General features: G+C 42.5%; 1 protein-coding gene across 1 annotated transcript; it reads left to right on the top strand.

Annotated features, from left to right (window-relative positions):
* Positions 1–12,478: 12,478 nt before the first annotated feature.
* atp1b1b (ATPase Na+/K+ transporting subunit beta 1b) lies at positions 12,479–20,158 on the top strand. Its single transcript, XM_018704468.2, has 6 exons — positions 12,479–12,715; positions 15,070–15,198; positions 16,915–17,070; positions 17,215–17,399; positions 18,307–18,390; positions 18,496–20,158. The coding sequence occupies exons 1-6, from the start codon at positions 12,625–12,627 to the stop codon at positions 18,754–18,756; spliced, it is 906 nt and encodes a 301-aa protein (XP_018559984.1). The 5' UTR covers positions 12,479–12,624; the 3' UTR covers positions 18,757–20,158.
* Positions 20,159–21,824: the final 1,666 nt, after the last annotated feature.

Raw genomic sequence — 21,824 nt, 5'->3', positions numbered from 1 at the left:
ACACATGTGTTCAGTTTTATAAAAATGATGAAGTTTGAGTGAAAAGAGACAGATGTTGTTTGATAGGAATGCTCCTTTAGTGTAACACTGTAACTAGTTCATGGGCTGGTGAAGTGCAGCGAACTCCTTCTCTGCTCGTGCAGCAGGAGCTAAAAGAATGTCCCAGTCAGCAGTTTTTCTCAGTCAGAGAACAGCAGAGGAACGCAAGAACGGGGCAGAGGAGAGCAAATGGAAGTGAGGACGGGTTAATCGTATAATCCTTTCTCCCAGAGAAAGATGTGAGGCTCCACCGGCCGTGACAGTACTTTTCCACCGCCAGTGACATCTGGAGGACACAGTCTCCTTCTGGAGCGCCCACTGCAATCTGATACCCCCCCCCCTCTCTCTCACTCTCTCTCCTTTTCGGTGTATCTGTTCATTCTTGTACATGGAAATGTTTTGTTGCTACTAATAACACTTTTCATGATGCTGGTGGTGTGTGTGTGTGTGTGTTTTGGGGGGGGGGGGTTACTCCCTGAGCAGAAGTGTCAGTATGATGAGTCTCTGTATTATGTTTCACAGTGAGTTGTAAATGTGTGCATACAGATAAGCATGATTGTATTTGGACGATGAACTGATTCTTATTATAATCTACCTGTCAGATGTTATCATGTGCTATGCAAAGAATGAATGCACACCTGAGAGTCTAAAGTTGAAGGTGAGCACTCAAAGGACACTACACTTGCCGCATTTCCTGATTCTGTGCTCAGGTGATCTGCAGGGAGCAGAGATTACTTCACTCCTCTCGTGGGACAGCCTTGCAGAGGGAAGCTGCGATGTACAGTCGAGAAGTAGCTGTGGGGAAGATGACTAATGTCCCATTTTTCTATGTCAAACCTCCAGAGGTCAGTGTGGCCTCAGTCCCACACGGAGGGAGCCGGGGATCAGTTCCATCAGCGGGCTGTGCAGGTGTAGTAGCGTGGATGCAGTCGTGCAGATATAAAGAGGAAGTAGTAGTAAGCAGGGGGGCTGGACGGAGAGGCAGGAAGAGGAAGACAGAAAGAGTTGCAGGGACAAGGTGACTCTTCTGCAGAGGGAAGGTCTGTTAATGAGTGAAACCTGAACAAAGTCCACACACACATTCTAACAGCTAGCTGCATTAATTAGCCATTTCCTCACTGGATTTAAACTACATGGCCAAAAGTATGTGGACACTACAGTCATATGTGATTGCTGACTATCTCATTCCCAGACATTTAGCTTTAAAGGATCCATCTAGTGATATTGTGTGTTCTACTTATTGTCATTAAACCCCATGTGCAGACTCAAAACAACACTGTATTCCTCTCTAAAGGACTGTGTGTGGGTCCAGTGCCTCACATGTCTTATTCCTCTGCTCCACAGAGCTCCATTAGAGAGAGATAATAGAGAGAGGAAGATGGAAAGAAAGGATTATGACTTTTCATATAATCTGTTTATTAAAAGTGGCCCCAACCATGTGGACTTGAAATACTAAATTGTTGGACTGTCCCTTTAACTGTGCATACCTGCAGACTAATCCAACCTCACGCTGCCGTTGTGAACAGGAGAGAGTAGACAGGTGAAGGGCAGGCCAGAGGCAGATTGTCCTCCTCTAAAAACAGACTTTGTTGACAGTGTGTGCAACTGACTGGTGATCCGTAACAGTGAGTTTGTTGTCGTCACAATAGAAGCTGATGACGTCCACTGTACTATGATTTATCTACAACTCTGCTCGTGGCTAAAAATATAATCATCACTATTGGATGTCATGAAAAGATAATTGATGCTAAAGCAGTTTCAGACTCCATGACAGCTCTACCTCCTCAACATGGATTTCATTGTAATAAATAACAATGAGTACAGGATTGTGATATGTAAAGGAGCACTGGTGGGTGTGTGAACAGGATTCTGATTTACAGCATAATATTCCCTTATCGATCCACCGGAGAGTCTGTTAATGGTTGTGTGTTTTATATGACTGCGGGTCAGAGCGACTGTGACAGGGCGTGTTGTCTTACTTTCACCTTGTGCTTCAAGGACATCATGGCTTCAGGTAGACTCACAGTGTTTCTGTTGTCTCTGCGCTACCTTTCAACAGGTGTTAATATGAGCTGGAGCTCAGCTACAGACACACAGACACACTGAGAGGAAACTTTTCAAACTACATCAAGTCAAGGTTAGGACTTTATAACCCACCCAGAGTCCTGCTGACTAAAAACCAGAGGGAACATTCTTCTTTTCTGAGTTCTTTTACACTGAAACAACAGTAACATTTTCTTTTCAACTGACCAAAAGTGCACTTTCAACAAGCTTGAAAATGAAAAAAATAAAAGTGAGTAATAATCTAATATGCATGCAAATACTTTCTTTGCAGTCACTGAGTATTTCCTTTAGCCTTCAGTCTGCATATGTTCTTTGTGTAGAAGTGTCAATGCTCCCAGTCACAGTGAAGTGGTCAATGTCCACAACTGTTTCAATTAGTGTTTTATCTTGCTTAGCAATATTATCAGTATCACCATGGACTTATTGTATTGTTAAATTAATAATGCTCACAATGCAATGAGATAACAGTAGATGCACCATATTGACAGTTGGTATTCTGTGGCAATATTCAGTTTTAATGTTAGCTCAATTGGTTTAGCAGATAAAAAAAGAAAATCAACTACTCTCAGAAATGAAATTAAACGTTAAAAATGACAACCTTAAATACACACTAAGGCAGCATCCAGATAGCAAATGGCTGGGTGCTACCACATGGGCCTCAGTGCTCTGGGTAGTGACTTCTGATCCAGTCGGACCTTTACTGCATGTCACTCCCCTACTCTCTCTCCCCATTTCCTTTCTCTCTTTGCTGTACTATCAAATAAAGCAAAAAACAAAAAGTCCACCATAAACATGTTACATTCTGAGAGAGACTTCTCAGAGCAAACCATCTGAAAAGGTTGGGATTTTGCAGCTGCAGCAGTGTTCCCTGGGAAATTTGGGGCTAATATACTTGAATCAAGCATCATAGATGGTTCACCCCAGCTAAGTGCTTTTATTTATTTATTTATTTTTTTGAACAAACTCAAAATGTGCTCAGAGAAAAGCATTTAAAACATCAGGGCCTTGGAGTGTAGACAGAGCTCCAACCTGCCCAGTTGCTGTTGGTCAGCAAGTAGCTTCAACGCTAACTGCTGTTAAAACCACAATCATCTGACTCTGGGTGAGACTGCAAATAAGCAGATTTTCTCAAAATGCTGAAGTGTTCCCTAAATAGAAGACTTGCATCTCTGACACAGTCCTTAGCTGAGATTGAGCAGCGGGCCTTTATCTGGAAAAGACGAGTTTCATAACCTCTGTAGTGTGGCCGCACAGTGTTAAATTGTTCCCAGTTCAAAGAGCCCGGAGTCTAATTCTGTAGATCAGGTTATCTATCTGGCTCAAATATTAACCATCACATGAATTATTGGAAGGAATGAGTTCTAAACTTTGTACTGGGGTAAGCCAGGGTAAAAATATGAGTGAGGTGTGGATTAATTTGTAACCAAGTTTCACAAGAGCATGTTTCACCACAGCAGCGGGAGAGTGACCAGTCAGGATGTGTGATCTGCACTGAGCAGGTTTGCAGCGTGGTGACGACTCAGAGGGAAAAACAATGAAAGTTTAATAGGGAGGGTGTTATTACACAGCGGACACCAGCAGCTGAACATATCAACCTTCTGCTGTGTACTGTACTGTAAAGCTATTGATTACTGGGTAAAAAAAAAAAAATGTACAGGACATTGTATAAGTGTACTGGACAAAAAAAGCAGATGCATAGTTTTAGTTGTGTGTTTTCTTTGTTTATCACAACTCACTTTAATTCCACTTCTCACATTTTGCTTCCCATTGTCACATTTCCCTCTATATCCCATCTATTTGCAGATATGCAGGTTGATGACAGTGAAGGAGAGGATGAAATGTAAGCAGCCCTATCTAATTCCCACCTTCACTCCGTCGTGACATCATGTCCTGCCTTCAGTGGATTGGGTAACAGAGTCCTATGAAGAAAAACACTCACTTGACTCAGTGTACGGTGCAGGCACATCATTAACACAGCGTGATTTTACTGACACTCTTGTGTGATTTGTGGCAAAAGATCAGATTCAGCTCTGTGAATGTTTTATAATAATCCTATATTCATTTAGAAATGTGGATGTACATACATACATAGGCTTTACTGTTGAGTCATATCACTGATTAGAAAAACCAGTGTTTCATTCAATACAAACAAATACACAAGATTGACTTTAACTCTCAGGTATCCTTAATGCTGTGTTATCAGGATCAGAATCCTTTATCAGTCCCTTGCAGGAAATTGAAGAGGAAGAGAATAACATAAGGATAAGATAAAAATAAATAAATAAATACAATACAAATATAAATACAACCCCAATTCCTAATGAAGCTTTTAATCTTTCCAGAAACATCATATTTTATAAAGGCTCAGTAATTCCCAGTGTGGGTTTGATCAAACTTCACTCAGTTGGGTAACAGAGGAATGGTACTAAGCCATATTTGTTGCTATTAGCGACAGCAGGATGGAATGAGTAACAACATGAGTGGTAATGGTGCATTCCAACAGTATTAAGATGAGATAATTCACACATTTCATTGTTCACAGATGCTTCTTCTTCTTCACTCCACTTATGAATTGTGAGGTTAGAGGCCTGTTTGAACAAGTTAAATGTCACCACAGATTCTTTTCATAGCTCTACACATTAACCTGTGTCTTTCAGAGAGGACATTTAAACTTTCCATAATGATCCTCTGTCAATTATTGACCTCTGGGACGTTATGGTGTGGCCTTGGGTTGTGACTAACAAAAGGACTTCAGACGTTCCATGCACCAAGGGAAGCACAGAGTGGGTTTAGCATCAACATTTCCTGTTTGTCTTAAAGAGGTGCAGCAGGGAAAATATCCAGTGTGTCAGTGATGAGCTTGTGTGTGTCCTTTCCCCTCAGTCTGAACTCACACGACACTCAAAAAGAAACTAAGGTAATTCTCATAGAGAGACTTTGGATATTCTGTTAAACCTCTATAGTCCCCCCCCATCCGGTCCTCTCACACACATGGGGACCTCAATAAAAACACACCTGCTCAGGGACTACAGATGGAAATTAGCTTTTGAGCTAAGTCTAGCACATGTTGCAGTGTTGATTAATGTGCACTGTCCCTGCTAAATAGATACATAAATAATGCATCTGTGATTATGAATGTGATGTGATTCATACACCAAACTCATTTACTGTCCATTTTGCACACAGCCTATTTACATTCAGTTATATTAAAAAACCTATTGGACCTGAATCATTCAGTCCTTTATAAACCAACAGTACAATCTTAAAGTCAGTCCTTTGACAAACAGCCAGTGTGAAGATCTGACAACTGTACTGATATGGTCCATGTTCCTCCACCAGCCCAATAGTAAGTGTCTATGTTTAAGTGGATGCCATTCAAAGCCTTAGCAAGAGCAGTCTCAGTTCTGTGGTACGGTCAAAATCCTGACTTGGAAAACGTGGACAGAATTGCTTAGGGCCAGTTTTTGTTCACTTAAAAGTGGGAGGTTTAATATTGGCCGCACTGTTTCATTAGTGAGGTGTCTAGATTGTTCTTTTGTAAGAGAAGCCTAATAAGCAGTTTTTCAGGGCCCGAGGGAAATGAGAAAGCCTGAGACGAGAGAAGTTTTAACTATTTTCAGACGACCTAATGCCACGCAGTTGAAACATTTCTTCAAAAAAGCCAGGAGGTAGAATATCAAAGCAGCAGGAGGAGGTATTTCGAATGTTTCTCCTCCAAGGTTATATGGTTGATAGCATCGAATTGTCTCAGCAAAGAACAATACAGACCCTGGAGGAACTATAAAAAATGTACTGTGTGAGTTCTATATAGTTTCATTTAGAAGTCAAATGATATATAGCTGTTAGTCTGTAACTGTAACCACTGGGCTAAGGGCTGAGAAGTAGTATCTTTTTTTATCGACAACATTATATTTAATGTCAAAAAAGCAAACTGTCCCACTACTTCTATATTTGAACTGGGTTCCAGTGATTTTACTCGGCACTCCCGCTGAAATAAAATGCACCGATATCGTCCTACGCTACGGCGTTCCTCCCTGTGTTTCACCTGTAAACAGCTGCACAGTACACTGACATTGGAGTGCACAATATGATCAAGGTCAGGAGTTTTCTCTGTGGACAGAAAAGACAGTCTGAATGTCAGAAACATGATCCTGTAATATTCTGTCTATATCCTATCCCATGGCTCTGCCTGCGGATGGAATTCACTGAGCAGATGGAGATGAATCCACACACCCTCACCCTCCTTTCTCTCCAAGTAGATGAAATAGGATGGGTAAGAATCCAATGCTCACAAACTCAACACCTACCGATACCTCTACAGCTGCAGGGGTCCTGTTAAATAATGACTGTGAATTGACAATATGTCATAATACACGAGGCATTTAAGCATTACTCTTTCAGAGAAATCTAAAATTCTTAGTTGTAATTACATCTAGAATGATTGTGCAACTAGAATGATCATCACAATGTGACATCAGTGCAGCATTAACATGATGCATAATGTAGCATAATGTTGCATACTAACATGGTTCTTACTGAAGCTACAAGAGAGATGTTTTCTGCGAGTGACAGTTCTCAGGGTCAGCTCCATGGCAGAATGTTATAATCCACCGCTCTTTTTTTAATTAACAAGTAATTAACCTCTTTGACCCTGCCGGACTTTTTACAAACTCATGTGAAGTGGACAAATCCACTTATTTTATATTCCATTTAAGGTGGAAAAGTTTTGAAAATTTGTGTGAACGCACAAAACGATGCAGAAGCCAAATAGGTCAGTGTGTCTTAGGTTTGAATATCCAGCAGGCAACAGAATGTAATCATCTATAGCTGAGTTAATTAGTAATGATCTCACTCATTTGGTGCATATGCCCCAGGCCATCACACCAGTTGTCTTTAGTTGCACTTACAACACTACCACCTATAAGCTTCCACTACTCTCCATGTTCTGTGGAGCCTTTGGTGTACAATCCATAAATGTAAACGTGGAAACTGTTTAGCTTCATTTCCTATAGATCATATAGGCAGTGTATCATTGCTAACCACCTTTTTTTATACATACAGCAGGAACTCAGTTTAATTATATGTGGTCCTGCTGTAGAAATAATTGAATGTGCTGTGTGTGTTTGCAAACCCATCTTGATCCCCAGTAATAAATATTGTATCTAAGCAACTCTCACCAACATTTTCACCTACTCTGGCCTTCATTAGTATTCAGCATTGAGATGGGTGTGTAATGCTGATGAAACTAAGTTGTAGCTGCTCAACCATGAACATCCTGTCTAAGGAAAACACACACACAGATCAGTCTTATGTCAATGCCACTATTCAGCAATCTCTCCTTCCTGGAAGAAACTGGAAATTGGCTGTGAAAGTTGACACCGAAGCACCATCATTCAATCATTTACTACTATTCACTTGGTAAAAGACATTCTGAGAAATGTGCATGTTTGCTGTCTCACTCAAATGTAAGTTTATGACCAAACCTGCAAAGCTAATGTCATTCCCATCAGCCTCAGTTGTCCTTTTGTTTACTGCTAATAGGAAATGTTAGCATGCTAAACTAAGATGGTTTACATGGCAAATATCAGCTAAAGATCAACATGTTAGCATTATCACGGTGAGCATCTTAGCATAGTAGCAGCTCTGTTCATGCAAATATGTGTTTGACGTTAGAGGAAGAAAAAAATATCCAGTTCATCCAGGTAAAAGGTAAACCTGTGTATCTAGTACTGAAGTCTGAGATGGATTTCCAGTACCCTTCAGGAAGGAGACGCTGCAGAACTGTGTGTTTTCACGCACAGGATGTTTATGGTTGAGCAGCTGCAGCTCAGTTTCATCAGCGTTACACACCCATGTCAATGATGAATACTACTGCCGGTCAGAGTAGGTGAAAATGCTGGTGAGAGCTGATCAGACACAGAAACTTGCATTTGTGTAAATGGCAGTCTGCGACCTGCACGGGCCTCAAACAGGAAGACTCACTTTCACCTTGAGTCCCCCCCCCCCCCTCCCCACTCAACTTTACACCATAGACATGTTTATTGTGTACACAAGCTGGCAAAAGGCACCAGTTGTCTAGGCGTGGTTGCTGTCAGACACCGGGCTGTATCATTAGAAAAATGGCAGGCTTTATTTCACAAACCCTGCCTCTGTGATTCCAGCCTCATGGTTACCTTCACAGGAGCTGCATGGTATAAACACAGGAAATGAGCACTGTGGTTGTGCAAATTATCACCAGGTTTGGATCAGGACAAATATAGCAGCACTGTTCTCAACAATTCTAAGAGTTTGTCCCATTGTGTTTGGAGCAGCAGATAGGTGGTGATTCAGGTGATTCCCCACCACGACTATCACTGATAGAAACTTAAAACTGCCACAGGAAATAACCAAAGAAATAGGTGTAGCTTGAAATAAAATACTTCTTAACTGAATTGGTTGTAGTAGACTGCACCAACCTGGTACTGTGAGCAGATTATCAGGGCTTGTATTTGTAAAATCTGTTTTGAAGGATATATACAATGCCACATGGATTAACTTTGTCTTCAGTACATTGGTATTCCTTCCTTTACTAACAGCAACCAAACTATGGTTAAAGGATAAGTCTGGAGATATAGTCTATATTTTTCTTATTGTCAACAAATCCCATGAAAAGAGTAAAACCAGTGTGCTGGTCCATGTCTCAGTACTTGGACTAAGCAGTTCTAAAAAGGTTATAAAGCTCAGTAGAGCGGAGAAGGTAATAATTCTCTGTAAGGCACTAAATAAGGCGAAATGATATTACTGAGTCCACTTCTTCAAAACTTCACACCATCAGCACGACAGCAGTCATTGTGGACTAAACTGTGGTTCATTGCTTTGAAATGCAAAAGGCATGAAATGACCACATCCTTCAAGATTCACAAGCAGTTTTTTCATTCAACCTCAACCACAACCAAAACTCTGTGTATTTACAGTCCATTCTGCAGAAGTTTACATACTCTGATAGAAAAACTGTTACTTTTACTTTACATTTTTACTTTCTGAACCTAACATAACACAAAATTACTATGAATTAAACTAGGAATTAGCATAATTCAGTGTGTCAGTGTTTCTGAAATTAATGTGTAGAATAAAAATTAACAATATGATATTTTAAAAACAAGGAATCTTCACTTCATCCTAAACCAGCCTTATGTGGTTTCTCATCAGAGGGAGAGCTTAACTTGGCCTCATTTCCCTGTCTTCATCAGGGAACAGGTGAGGTAGAATTCAGAGGATGTGGGGTTTTCTCCCAATCACAGAGTGGTTTTCCCACATCCCAGGATGGTGTCACTTTTCCTTCCACCTTTCCCTCCATTCCTCAGCCCTACAGAGGAATTCTTTGGCTGAGCTCCAGAGATCCTGTGTGGAGATGGGAGAAGGACAACCATCACTGCAGCACTCCACTGATCTGAGCTTTATAGCAGAGCAGCCAGACAGAAGACTCTCCTCTGACACACGATAACCTGCTTGGAGTTTGCAATAAAAGCATCTTAAGGATTCTCAGAGTGTGACAAACAAGATTCTCTGGTCTGATGAAACTAAGATTGAACTATTTGGTCTCAATTCTGAGCGTCATGTCTGGAGGACTGAGCTTACGTTGGTGTTGAATATCCTGATCTTAGTTGTGATGGTCAGGTCTATTGAGCTCCAGATGTTCCTTAGTTGCTCTGGTCCTGATATGAAGAGAAATATGTATCATGGTGATAAAGGAACAAGTCACCCAGAGCAACAGTGGAACTTACTGATGTGTCTTTTAAAGGTTTTGAACAACAATGGAGCTCAAGTGTGTGTTCACCTGTACACCTGTGGACTTCATATGGCAACCCTGTCTCTTAGAAATGACTGTGAACAGTAACAGTAACACTGTGAACCTTTCCTCTATGAAACCAGACCAGCATCTTTCCCTAACCTTAACCAAGTTCTGTGAGAGTCTAAACAGAAACATGCATCTGCAACAATGCTGTGGTCGCTATAAGTGGATATATTGTGCTGCAAGATCAGATATTATGGTGCAAAATCAATATGCTTTCTGTGAAGATTGTACAGATGATCAGCATCAAATATGTTCTACATACCAGAGCACATGTCAGGTGGGTAGAAACTGTTCAAATATGCCATGTACATGTTGCATGTAGAGGTTGGCATCAGGTTTCTGCTGATAATCCATACGTGCACAGATACCAGCACCTGAAGTGATCCTGTCTGTGCGACGTGGATGTCAAGACTATGAGATTTAATTCATTTGTTTAGAAATAGAGTTCAATATGTCTTTACTTAAGTATCATTCCATCAATTCTAAAGGTCAATCCATTCAGAGAGAGGTCCTTTGGGCTGAAGGATCGTTTTGCTTCAGCTGCTTTATATAATATAGGTTTTAGTTAGGGTTAGAGTCAGGGCTTTAAGTAGGCTCACGACATGTAAAGAGATGGGACTTGATTGTAAGCAGAAGATCCGTCTTTCCTTTGTGCTGGACAACTCCGGGGATTCGACTCGTCTCGTCCTTGAGGTGATATTTAAAGGTCAAAACCACCATGTGCGTAATCCCGACCACACCTCCACACACATGTTTACATTCAAACAAACGTACACAGCTAAAGAAACCCAGATGGCAACGCATTGCTGAGCGATTTCACACATGCGTGCATGAACACACACATTACACACAGTTCATACAACCCGGCAAGAATGTGACGTTGAAGGACCTGCGCATATCTGTGTAGCTTTCAGCGTGCATGTGTGTGTATGTGGTTCTGGAATTTTAACATTTTCAGAATGAATTCAGATCAGGTATTTGCTGTGTTTAAGAGGTACAGTTACAATTAAAAGCTTCTTATTTCTGGCTTAGATAGAAAATTGGGTCATCATGTGGCCCCTGGCACTGGAGGCAGATTTGCCCTTGGGGCTGGCTTTAGAGGGGTTATAGGCTGTAGAAGGCAGGATATATATACAGGTTTCAACTATGTGTACACTTGGCAATGCTGTGTAACTAGAGATTATTATCCCTTTGGTGTGTGTGTGGGGGGTGGGGTGTGGCTGTGAAGAGGGGGCCACCGAACACAACAACACAGGACACCCACCAAGTTAAACTGGGAACAGATATGTGTGTGAGCTAAACAAACTCAGCTCTGTTAGCAGAGGGGATGTACTGATTGCCATAATGACTGTTTTAGAGGAACAGACTTTATTGTAGGTTGGTGCACTGTAATCTAGTATTCTGCGTGTGCCTTGTTGTCATTGTTGGCATGCAGTAACTTAACCTGAACAGTCATGCTGATTTACAAGCCCTTAGTTTCTCCTCTGCCAAACAAAAAAAAAAAGTAACTCATTGTCTAAAAAGGCTGTTGACCAGTGGGACATATGCTAGTTTATTGTTGTTTTTAATAAATGATCTCATCAGTAACACCAACTGAACATGTAATCTCACTCACATCCTCCTCTATGCTGAAGTTTGTCAGATAAGGACAAATCTAAAGTCCAAAGCCCTCCATCCAGTTTCTACTGGTATGGCAACTGAAGTCCAAAGTTAGGTTTAATCTATGTGTATAGTAATGTTGTTATATAGTTGAACCCGACTCTCCTGGAAATGCCTTGACCCCAGCCTCGGAGTCAGTCCAAGTCTGAATGGCTTAGCGTCCCTCTGTGGTCTGAGACGCTTCACAAACCCACAGGATGGATGTACAGTACGTCCTGGAATATCAGGCTGGTGTCACTGGACTTATCTAAGTGGCTGCTGGATCAGTGGAATAGGGGTGCTGTTGGGAGAGAGGGTGTGAAGGGTGGGGTGCGGTGGCTCTGTGGGGGGATGGGGGAGTGAGTGATTCTACACCCCCCCCCCCCCGAGCTTTAACTGATACTTGCTGCATGAATGCTGGTGAGTGTATTTGTCAGGACCCAACATTTCTAGCAGGAAGTCCTGACTGACACAACAGATCAACTGGTATCATGTATTCATATGTCCATGTATGTAGGCACGTGTAGGTGTGTACATGTACACTGTATAGTTATATACTCAATTGGCGGTTTATGTTTTAGAGAGATGTTGATTCAATTTATGGTCAATGGAGGCTATAGTTGGAGAGGCTATAGGTGATGTCCAGTGGGGTAGCCTATATAAAAGAAAGTGGAAGCTAACAGAGGTGTGGGTTATACCTTAAAACCTGAGGACAGGGACTAACTTTCTGCCCGCACAGACCTATCTGCAAAGCTCAGCCAAAATATGTATAGAGCTGCATGTCTGCCGCTATAGGCTGTCTGTCCGTCATCCTGACGTCAGAGCTACGCACAGCTTCTCCGCTCCCTAATTAGCCGCCACTGTTCCGCCCTCCTACTAGGTAACTTGTTGAGAGTTTCGGGCGGAGTCGAGGAGGAACGGTTTATATTGGGGAGCCTTCCAGCGGACAGAGCTGGGTGCCTCTGCGACGGGTTGGGACTTGGTTGTGTGACACACGGAGGTCCACCACAGAACAAGTACAGGAACACCTTTACGGGGAATAAATCAAAATGCCTTCAAATAAAGACGACGGCGGATGGAAGAAGTTTCTGTGGGATTCGGAGAAAGGAGAGCTGCTCGGTCGTACCGGAGGCAGTTGGTGTAAGTATGGTTGCTAACTGCCCGGGTTTTTCGTGGTAAAACAGCACGCGCGCTCACGGTTTTGAAGGAGCGCGCGCCGGTCGCCTCGTGTTTCTTACCACCTGTTTGATTTGACTTTGCTGCATTCATGAACAAACCGGCAACATGAAATGTTTTTGCGTCATGGTAGCTTAAGAAGCTATCAAATGCCACTCGGTTTCTATGTCTCCACTTTTGTTATGGCACGGGAGCATCTCAGTTGAACCAATACATCTAAAAATTAGCGCGGCTACGGTTTAAACTAAGGACATAATGTGAATGGTTTTGCTAGTTCTTCTGTGGGAATTCCAAGTTCTTATTGTTGATGCAGAGAGCGTAGACGCTGCGGTGCAGGCAGACAGTGGAAAGCGAGTTAATGATTGGACCTCAGCCTTGTCCACATTGGCTGGTTGTTGTTGGGGAAACGTCAAGTTGTCTCTTTTTAGCAGTTTTGGAACAGGGCAGCCGAAAGGGTTAAAAATGCATCATAGTCCAAGGTGAGTCAAGGTGATAGGGCCTACTCGGAAATGGAGAGAGAGGACTATCGATCCGTGTCGGGTTCAGTGATCAGATGTCACTGTAATCTACCGAACAATACAACTGATTAACTTGTTCGACCTTTCTTCTCGTGTTTCTCCGGCAGCGGCAGTGCGCATGTCCTTGTACCTTTCTCTCAATGTCAAACAGCTCTCCATTCCCGGCCACAGACGTTAACACCTGGGTAAAATATTGTTTCAGTGACAGGATGTCTGCTCGGCTCAGGGAGGCAAGTGAGGCAGCAGGGACACTGCAGGAGCTCCGGCTCACTGAGGCTGATGTGTGCAACTTCAGCGGCTCATATTTGTCCTTCTGAGGTCATCTGAAAACTGCTGATGCATTTGGGAAGTGTGCCATGCGCAGTGCTGTGCTGAAGGTTCTGATGAGGGGACATCCGGCAGACACGAGACCACCTTAACAAATCATAAGATGTCAGATGTGTGTGTTTTTTTTTTTTAACCAGTTTTTACAAACATGACTGGAATGTACCTTGTCCTTACGTTCATCTGCAGAGATAAGGTGCTAAAGATATCAAGGAATGTCAGGTTTACAATGCCCAGAGGACACAGGCTTTGATTGTGTGTCCTTGCATCTAACAAGCTCAAGTAATATGTCATGCATTAATTGGTTCAGGCTGTTGTGACCTTTTGACATTGCCTCATGCAGCAAAAGGATTGACTGGATGGAAGTATAGCCTGCTAGCTCCAGGGTTAACTTCAGCTGTGCTTTATTTATTGCTTCACAGTACAGGTAACAGTTAATAGACATGGAATTCCACAGCATCTTCATGTTAATAATTGATTAGAGCGAGGAGGAGTCCGATGGTAATTACTATTGAGTACATACAGGGTGTACAGTTGAATTCTTGTAAATCTGTAAAGACAATGGCTGCCACTGTTGGACTGTTTTATCATGAATGCTGGCTTTGTAGTTCCTTAGACATAAGCTGTTAGCATGTATGTGTCTGACAGACATTCTTGGAGCTGCAGCAGCCAAATAAAGATTCCTTCATGTTGTAGAGACTCTTGAACTTTTTTTTTTTTTTTTTTTTTTTTTTTTTTTTTTTTAACAAATTGGTCTAAATTTAAGCACAGGATAATTGCTTGCATTTATGTATCCATCAGTTAAAAGTCAATGCCCCGCTGGCTGCATTTATAACAGTTTTCTGACATTTGTTTCTGCATAACGGCTCAGGCTCTGTCAAATTACACAGGCTCCTGCTACAGCATGACCTCTCTAAAGCAGTTTCTGTGGCTTCATGTTTGGGTTGGTTCTCTTGCTCCTCTGTATTTTTGCTCTGCTCCTCTGACCCTCACCAGCCTTCATATCCAGCTGTAGAGCGGTGTCCCCCCCCCCCGCAGCATGTCGCTGCCACAATCAGACGTGGCGTGTTTGTATCGTAAAACAATCCTAGCTTTAACTGATTGGCCACGAAGGTCTTATGAGACCATAAAATCCTCTGCCGCTTTGTCTCAGTCTCCTGCAAACGCAAGCTTGAGATGTCATGTGAAGCTTTTCTTGTCACAGTAGCGCTCTCTTTATTGCGCTGTCGCACAGCTGTGATGGTGAAGCACATGTTACGGTCACTGTATACATTTACTCCGCTCAGGCGTGGAGCTGTGTGGCTGCAGAGGATGGCTAGGTCGCTGGGTTATTAAAAGACAAGCAAAGTGTATATTTCTTTAACACAGAATCTCCTGTCACACTTTAATCACACACAGGTGATCTCCAGTTTCTCATATGACTCCTAAAACAAGGTACACCTGTTCTGACACATTCCTTCTTTTTCTCCTCCGCAGTCAAAATCTTCTTGTTCTATGTTATTTTCTACGGCTGCCTGGCCGGGGTCTTTGTCGGCACCATCCAAGCCTTGCTGCTCACCCTGAGCAACTACAAGCCCACCTGGCAGGACAGAGTCGCACCCCCTGGTAAGAAGTGACCTCCATTTCCTGTCTGTTTGCTTTTTTAAACTATACTGTATAGTAAAAGGGAATAGGATCTTGTCGATGATATTTCTGAGTGTGTCTGTGGGAGTAGCTCCTGAGTTTTTCTAATTCCAGACGAGCTCTAACCTCTCGGTTCTTACTGAGTGGATCACTGCCTCCTCACTGACCTTGTTGACATGACAAGATTGTTTTTCATCGCCGTCTCAGAGCGAATACATGAGTGCTATATTCTGGTCAAGTCACTGTATTATTATGTATGACGCTGAGTTCCAAAACAAGCCTGGATGTGGGGTGTCGTTTCTGGCTTTGGATGCAAATACACAAATGTCACAGTTTATTTTGGCAGCACAGCGCAACAGATTTGACCCGACCCAAATAGTAATTGTATGTAATTTTTCCCCCCTAATATCATTCTATTAAAGTCTGTCTGAATAATGCATTTGTTTACAGTCAGGGTCATCCCTTATTCATCTCTCTTTCATCAGAACTTAGCTGGTGAACATGGGGCTTTTTTGCAATTCAAGTGTTAGATGGTGGAGTTTGTCTCATGATTAATTCAGATCGTCCTCTCAGCTACTGCGAGCAAGGTCAAGAATGAACTTTGCACCTCAGAAATTCTGCACGATTAAAAATGTATTGTTTTTACTGTCAAAACAATGAGCTAACCTGGTTAAAGAGGCACCTGCACAGATCTAGATACAGTGTTACCTGCCATGATACCACTGATCCTCTAATAGGACTTAGCAGGGTTTCTGATACAACACAAACATATAAACAGGGCTCTCCACGTCTCTTAATAACTGTAGTAGAAGTGTTTTGCCTTTAAAGTTCTTTTTTTAAAGGGAACACCTGTGTTCAGTCTTAGTACATGTGCTCACTCTAGCCTAAGCTAACATGGTTGCATATTGTTTTGGAGATGAAATCTTTATAAATCAGTACATCATGGTCCCAGTGCAGCCTCCCCTGTGTTTACATTATAGCCTGGTTTCCATAGCGGGGGGAGGCCAGCTGGGGTTTACCAGGCCAAACTGAGCATGTGTGGAATACAGTGGAGAGAGCTGCTGTGTGACAGCAGGATGCAGGCTGGTGGCTACTGTAAAGCAGTAAAACATCTTTGAGCGCTGTGTTCACGATGCAAGGTCATGTGTGTCCCAAGGAAATTCCTGTCAATGAACTGATCTCTGGTCAGCTGATAAGAGTTGGCACAGTGTTCTAAATGTTCAGCTAATGGATTGAGTCAAGACAGCAGTTAACGTGAACTCCGAAATGTGTGCTAAAGGACCAGTCTGACATTTTAAGAAGCACTTGTTAGCTTTTTTTACCCAGAGTCATATGAGATCTATCAGTTTCAGCGGAGTCTGGTGTGTGTCACTGCAGGTCTGGACCACATTCAGCTTATTCAGCCTGTCTTAGCACAAAGAGTAGAAGCAGGAAGAAACTCTATCTGTATGATCCACAGACATGACACTGATATTTATCATCTCAACTGAATCTGCAGATTCTGGCAGAAATTGGTGCTCCTGAGTTTAGATGTGTCTGACTTTAAAGTTTGTCATTTTCTGCTCTAATCCAAGACATGGGGTCTCTAGTCATGACATTTTATTCATGTGCTCTCTGGGATCACAGTGCACGTGTTTGATTTCTTTGAGAAAATCTGAAGGAGAATCTAAAGCAAGCAAGCTGTCGTCCCCCCCACAGGCCTTACACACACCCCGCGATCAGACAAAGCTGAAGTGGCCTTCAACCTCAACGACGTGGAGACCTACCTGCCTTACACCAAGGCCCTGAGGGATTTCCTGGCAAAGTATGATGATGAAAACCAGAGGGACCAGATGAAATTCGAGGACTGTGGAGGTAGGTGTCTGTTCTCTGCACTAGGCAGACATTTACGTAACATTTCAAACCTCTTGGCTGAACTCTAAATCTAAATCTAATAGTGGACTTTGACACATTTCTAATGAGTCTTAACCCAAGTTGACCCTTCACTCCCACCTCCAGAGGAGCCCGCAGACTACAAGAACCGGGGCGACTTGGAGAGCGACGTGGGCGTCAGGAAGGCCTGTCGTTTCTCCAGGACCCTGCTCGGACCGTGCTCCGGCATCGAGGACCGCGACTTCGGTTTCAAGGACGGCAAGCCCTGCCTGATCGTAAAGCTTAATAGGATTGTCAACTTCCGTCCAAGGGTAATTTAAAATAATATGTCTATTTGCAGGTGGAGATAGATGGATTTTGACTGAGTGTTTGAAACCATGTGTATTATTAATCCAGCGCAGTCCTCTTGGTCTCCTCTCTGCATCCACATAGCATACTGATGAGGGAGAGACTTCACATCATTAAAGCGTGATGCAGGAGCAGAGTCAGAGGATACTACTTTTTTATCACAGTTACCCAGCAGTGGGGCTGCAAACACTCCGTATGACAAGCATGACAGTTTGAAGTATTGCCACTGTTCCTGTGTGTATGTCTGGATATGTTGTGTAGATCATAGCATGTGAGGCGAGGGTCATGGGAGGATCTGAAAGTTTTGTGTCCCGGGCAAAATAATTGCAATTAACGATACTATCGCGCTAATCATGAAAAAATGCTTTAAACTCTAATGATTCGAACTGTTCCTAATGGGCTGTGGTCAAATTAATGCTTCAGTTAACTGTAGTAAATTGCAGTCACTTGACTGGAGACCGCAGCTCTGCTCTGGAGCTATTTTTACCAGGCTAACTTTTGTTTTGTGGGGGGATACAACAGGGAAACGGAACCTTTAGCCATGGTGACAGGATTAGCATTTTGGAATGACTGGAAAGATGTAGCTCCCAGCTTGGAGGTGTTGCTTTTTGTGGGTTTTTTCTGTTTGTTATAGTTTTTTCAGAATGAGTCCAAACCGTACAGCCTGTAATGTCTAAATCACACTGTTTTATAGTCTGAGAAGTGCTTAAACATTACTGTTTATCTGATGTAACTGAGGCAAATATAACTATATATAATTTAAGTACCTTCTGTGAATGATTTTTATTGACATTAGAAAAAGGTAGAAATTGGTGAATTGAATGAATCCAGTCCACCTGCCTAACATCCTCACTTGTCTTCTGTGTTCAGCCTCCTACCTCAAATGAAAGCATCCCTGAAGAGGCTCAACCCAAGGTGCAGCCCAATGTGATCCCTCTCTTCTGCACCAACAAGGTACACACTGTCTTTCTGTGTGTGTGTGTGTGTTTCCTTTTGTTTTTGTTGTTTGCCAGTTTAGATCTCAGTACAAATGTGTGTCATTTCGCTCCGTCCTTCCAGAAAGAAGAGGATGCCGGTAAAATCGGGGAGATCAAGTACCACGGCATCAGCGGCGGCTTCCCCCTGCAGTATTACCCCTACTACGGCAAGCTGCTGCACCCTCAGTACTTGCAACCGCTGGTGGCGCTGCAGTTCACCAACCTGACCCTGAACACTGAACTGCGCATCGAGTGCAAAGTGTTCGGAGACAACATCGACTACAGCGACAAGGACCGCTACCAGGGACGCTTTGACATCAAGATCCAGATCAACAGTTTATGACTGTCATCAGAACCATAGCACTTCGTCTGACCACCACCATCCCCACCCCTTCTGCCTCTTTTGTCCTTAACTAAATACTGAGCTGAAGTAGGAGATGGTAAGTGAGCTGAGGTAGGTTGTAGTGGTTAAGTCAGTCACAACTAGTCTTGAATGAATAATGAAAGGAAAAAAAACTGATAGGGGACCGATGTATAATCTGTCTGCTTTCATCAATAGCTTCTACACCTCTGTCTAGCATTAGAATGTAATTTAGAGGAAGAGTAGCAGTAGGCCTAATAAAAATATTTATTCCGCTGTAAATGAGACTTTTCCACAAGCCATGGGACATTGCTCATTGATGACTGTAAAGTGTAATTCCATCTCTGATGTGTAGCGAGCTATATTTGTCCCCCCCCTCCTCTCTGCATATCGCTGCCTTGTGTGGTTTCAGTAGATATTTTTGGAGTGCACAGTAGTCGAAAAATCTGGTCCTTCCAAACCACGTCGTCCTCATTTTCATCTGTGAGCAAGCTTCAGCAGTCGTAGATGTGTGTGTGTGTGTCGGACAAGAGCACACACTCCCGCTTTACTTAATGATTGAAATAGTTTGACATGTTGCGCTCTTCTGATCTGTGTAAAGAAAAGGCTGCACTCCAGGGAACTTCTTTCCTCTTTTTATTTGTGCTTTACACCTGATCAAGGGACACTCTTTTTACTTTCCTTTTTCTTCCTTTTTGTGCTTTGTTAAATCACTTAAACATGTGAAGGGGTTTTATTACTTTGTTTCATGCCTTTTACTTCTGATTTTGCCTTGAATGTAGAGTTGTGTGTCCAGCCTGTTAGACACTTTGGCCTGCTGCAAGGGCGACGGTGCTAACCCAAGTTTTTAACTTTTTTTTTTTCTTCCTTTTCTCGTTTCGTTTCGTTTCGTTTAGTTTTTGCTGGATTCATCACAGCATTGTGGTGTAACTCCCTGAATGTTTTAGCCATTAAACATGGTGGAAGAATTTTATATTTATGCAGTTGTACATTTTGTTTCTTTGAAGAATATTGTAATGTATAAATGCAATACCAAAGTGACAAGTTGAAGGAATTCTTTATCAGAGGCAATGCAGTACTCATTTTAAGGATCTCATCATGTTAAGTGCTAAAGTTCAGTGTCTCATCTCGCCTTTAATGGTTAACTCTTGATTTGTGTTTTAGCCATGAATGTAGTAGAATGAGCAGGTAACAGGCAGTATAATTCCACAATGACCTCATCTTCATGCATTTCAAAAAAAGATAAGAGTTCTCAGAGCTCGAGGCTTTAGGTGACTTAATAATGTTGGCTTTAATATTCCATGGGACCTGTTCATCCACAACAGTTCATCCACCTTTGTCATTCAATCAAAGATAGAAACAAATAAAATTATAATGGACCTTTTGTGGTGTTTTCTTTTACTTCCATGAAATTCTGAGCTGATCATAATCAGTGTTGGTCCAGAAGTTTCTAAATGCCTCCTGGGCACTGTGTACTGCTCGATATTATTTATGTGAATACCTGAAGTCTGACTCTTCTCCATATAGTGACCATGAATTCCCACAGTGTTCATGTCATGCACTGACGTCTGCTAACAATTTCACATTGTAGTGTGTCCTGTTCTATAAACAGTTACAGTCATGTGAGACTACATCTGTCAAGTCGCTGCTTAACCTGAAACCACCTGTGACCATCTGACCTGAACCGTGGACCAGAGTCCGGTTCTGAACTGCCCCATTAAACCCACTTGGATAATTCCCGTCCCCTCAGCTGTGCTTACCAGCAGACATCATACACAGTCAGCCTGAACAAAACTGTAGATTGTTCTTTTTGGTGCTAATTGTCACCATGGAAACTATCTTCATGAACTGAAATCAAGGTACAACAAACAAGGTGTGCTTCACATGGTGGAAAAACTTCCTCCTAGATTAGACCTGTATGGAAAAGTTATCCACCGCTCCATTGCTGATTTCATACAATCCAGGTCCTTTTAGCACACCATATTAATTAAGCTAAAACTGAAAAAAGAAAATGTACATTTGAAGTTGTGTTCATTTAATTAGCAGAAGTATAGTATGACATATATGTAAATTTCATCCTATCACATCATGCAAGGCCTGTTTTAAACCTGTTGAAATGTTGTGTAGTCACAGAAACAGACTGATCTGGTGGATGCCTTTTGGCAGGTTCCAACCCCCTTAGATCATTTGTATTTGCTGAAAGGCAGCACTTTTTCTACACTGTGAATTCAAGTCTAGCATTTCCCAACATCTTTCTTTTCTCTGAAACCAACTTTAACCTCATCCTGTTTGACCTCAGAGATGAATGAATGAACTGTTGTTGGCTCAGACAGGGGCAGAGTGACTCGACGATTCCTGTTACCGTTCAGTCTCTCAGCCCTCAGCGTGCAGGCGGGACGAGGCTCTGCCGGATCGGTTGCAGACACGCGGCTCTGTAATTACAGGAGGAAGTCGCTGTGTAGTAGCTAACAGAGGGATGTTGTTTCAGGCACCACCAGAGAGCAGGTTTCAAGTCACCAGGAGCCGCGGGGGCCAACAGAACCAGCCAAGCAGGCCAACAGCCTGTTCAACCAGTCAGCAGCTGCCTCATAAACCTGGCTCCTTCGGTTACCTCTACCCTGGAGCTGTTGTGTAGTCCTTTTTTATTTGTTTGTTTATAAGCAGGTTATCTCAAAAATGAATTGTAACACAAATTCATCCCTAAACACCAGTTAAATTATCCTTGATAAAGCTCCATCAGACTGGATGGGGAAGTGTCTGTGAGCTTCCATCTTCAGGTTTCTCTACAGATGCTCTCTGCTCCTTGGCTGAGCCACTCAGAGACTCTTGGCCGTACACTTTGGATCATTGTCACGCTGAAAGGCGAACCCAGTCTCAGGTAGCGTGATCTCTGGAGCAGGTTTTCTTTGAGGACCTCTCTGTATTTGGCTGCATTCATACTGTGTGAATTGTTGGACCTTATATACACAGGTGTGAACCTTTCTAAATTATGTCCAATCAATTCAGTTTGCCACAGGTGAACTCCTGACCAGGGTCTGAATATTTTTGCA

The sequence above is a fragment of the Lates calcarifer genome, linkage group LG7_2 (genome assembly GCF_001640805.2).
Source record: "Lates calcarifer isolate ASB-BC8 linkage group LG7_2, TLL_Latcal_v3, whole genome shotgun sequence".
Lineage (NCBI taxonomy): Eukaryota > Metazoa > Chordata > Actinopteri > Centropomidae > Lates > Lates calcarifer.
This window is presented reverse-complemented; position numbering and strand designations above follow the sequence as displayed.

What these genes read in the sequence shown, in the direction of transcription:
- atp1b1b (XM_018704468.2), top strand. Translation starts at nt 12,625, where the DNA reads ATGCCTTCAAATAAAGACGACGGCGGATGGAAGAAGTTTCTGTGGGAT. An exon ending in TTGTCAACTTCCGTCCAAGG is followed by an intron (nt 17,400 to 18,306) that starts GTAATTTAAAAT and finishes TTCTGTGTTCAG; the next exon opens with CCTCCTACCTCAAATGAAAG. An exon ending in CTCTCTTCTGCACCAACAAG is followed by an intron (nt 18,391 to 18,495) that starts GTACACACTGTC and finishes CCGTCCTTCCAG; the next exon opens with AAAGAAGAGGATGCCGGTAA.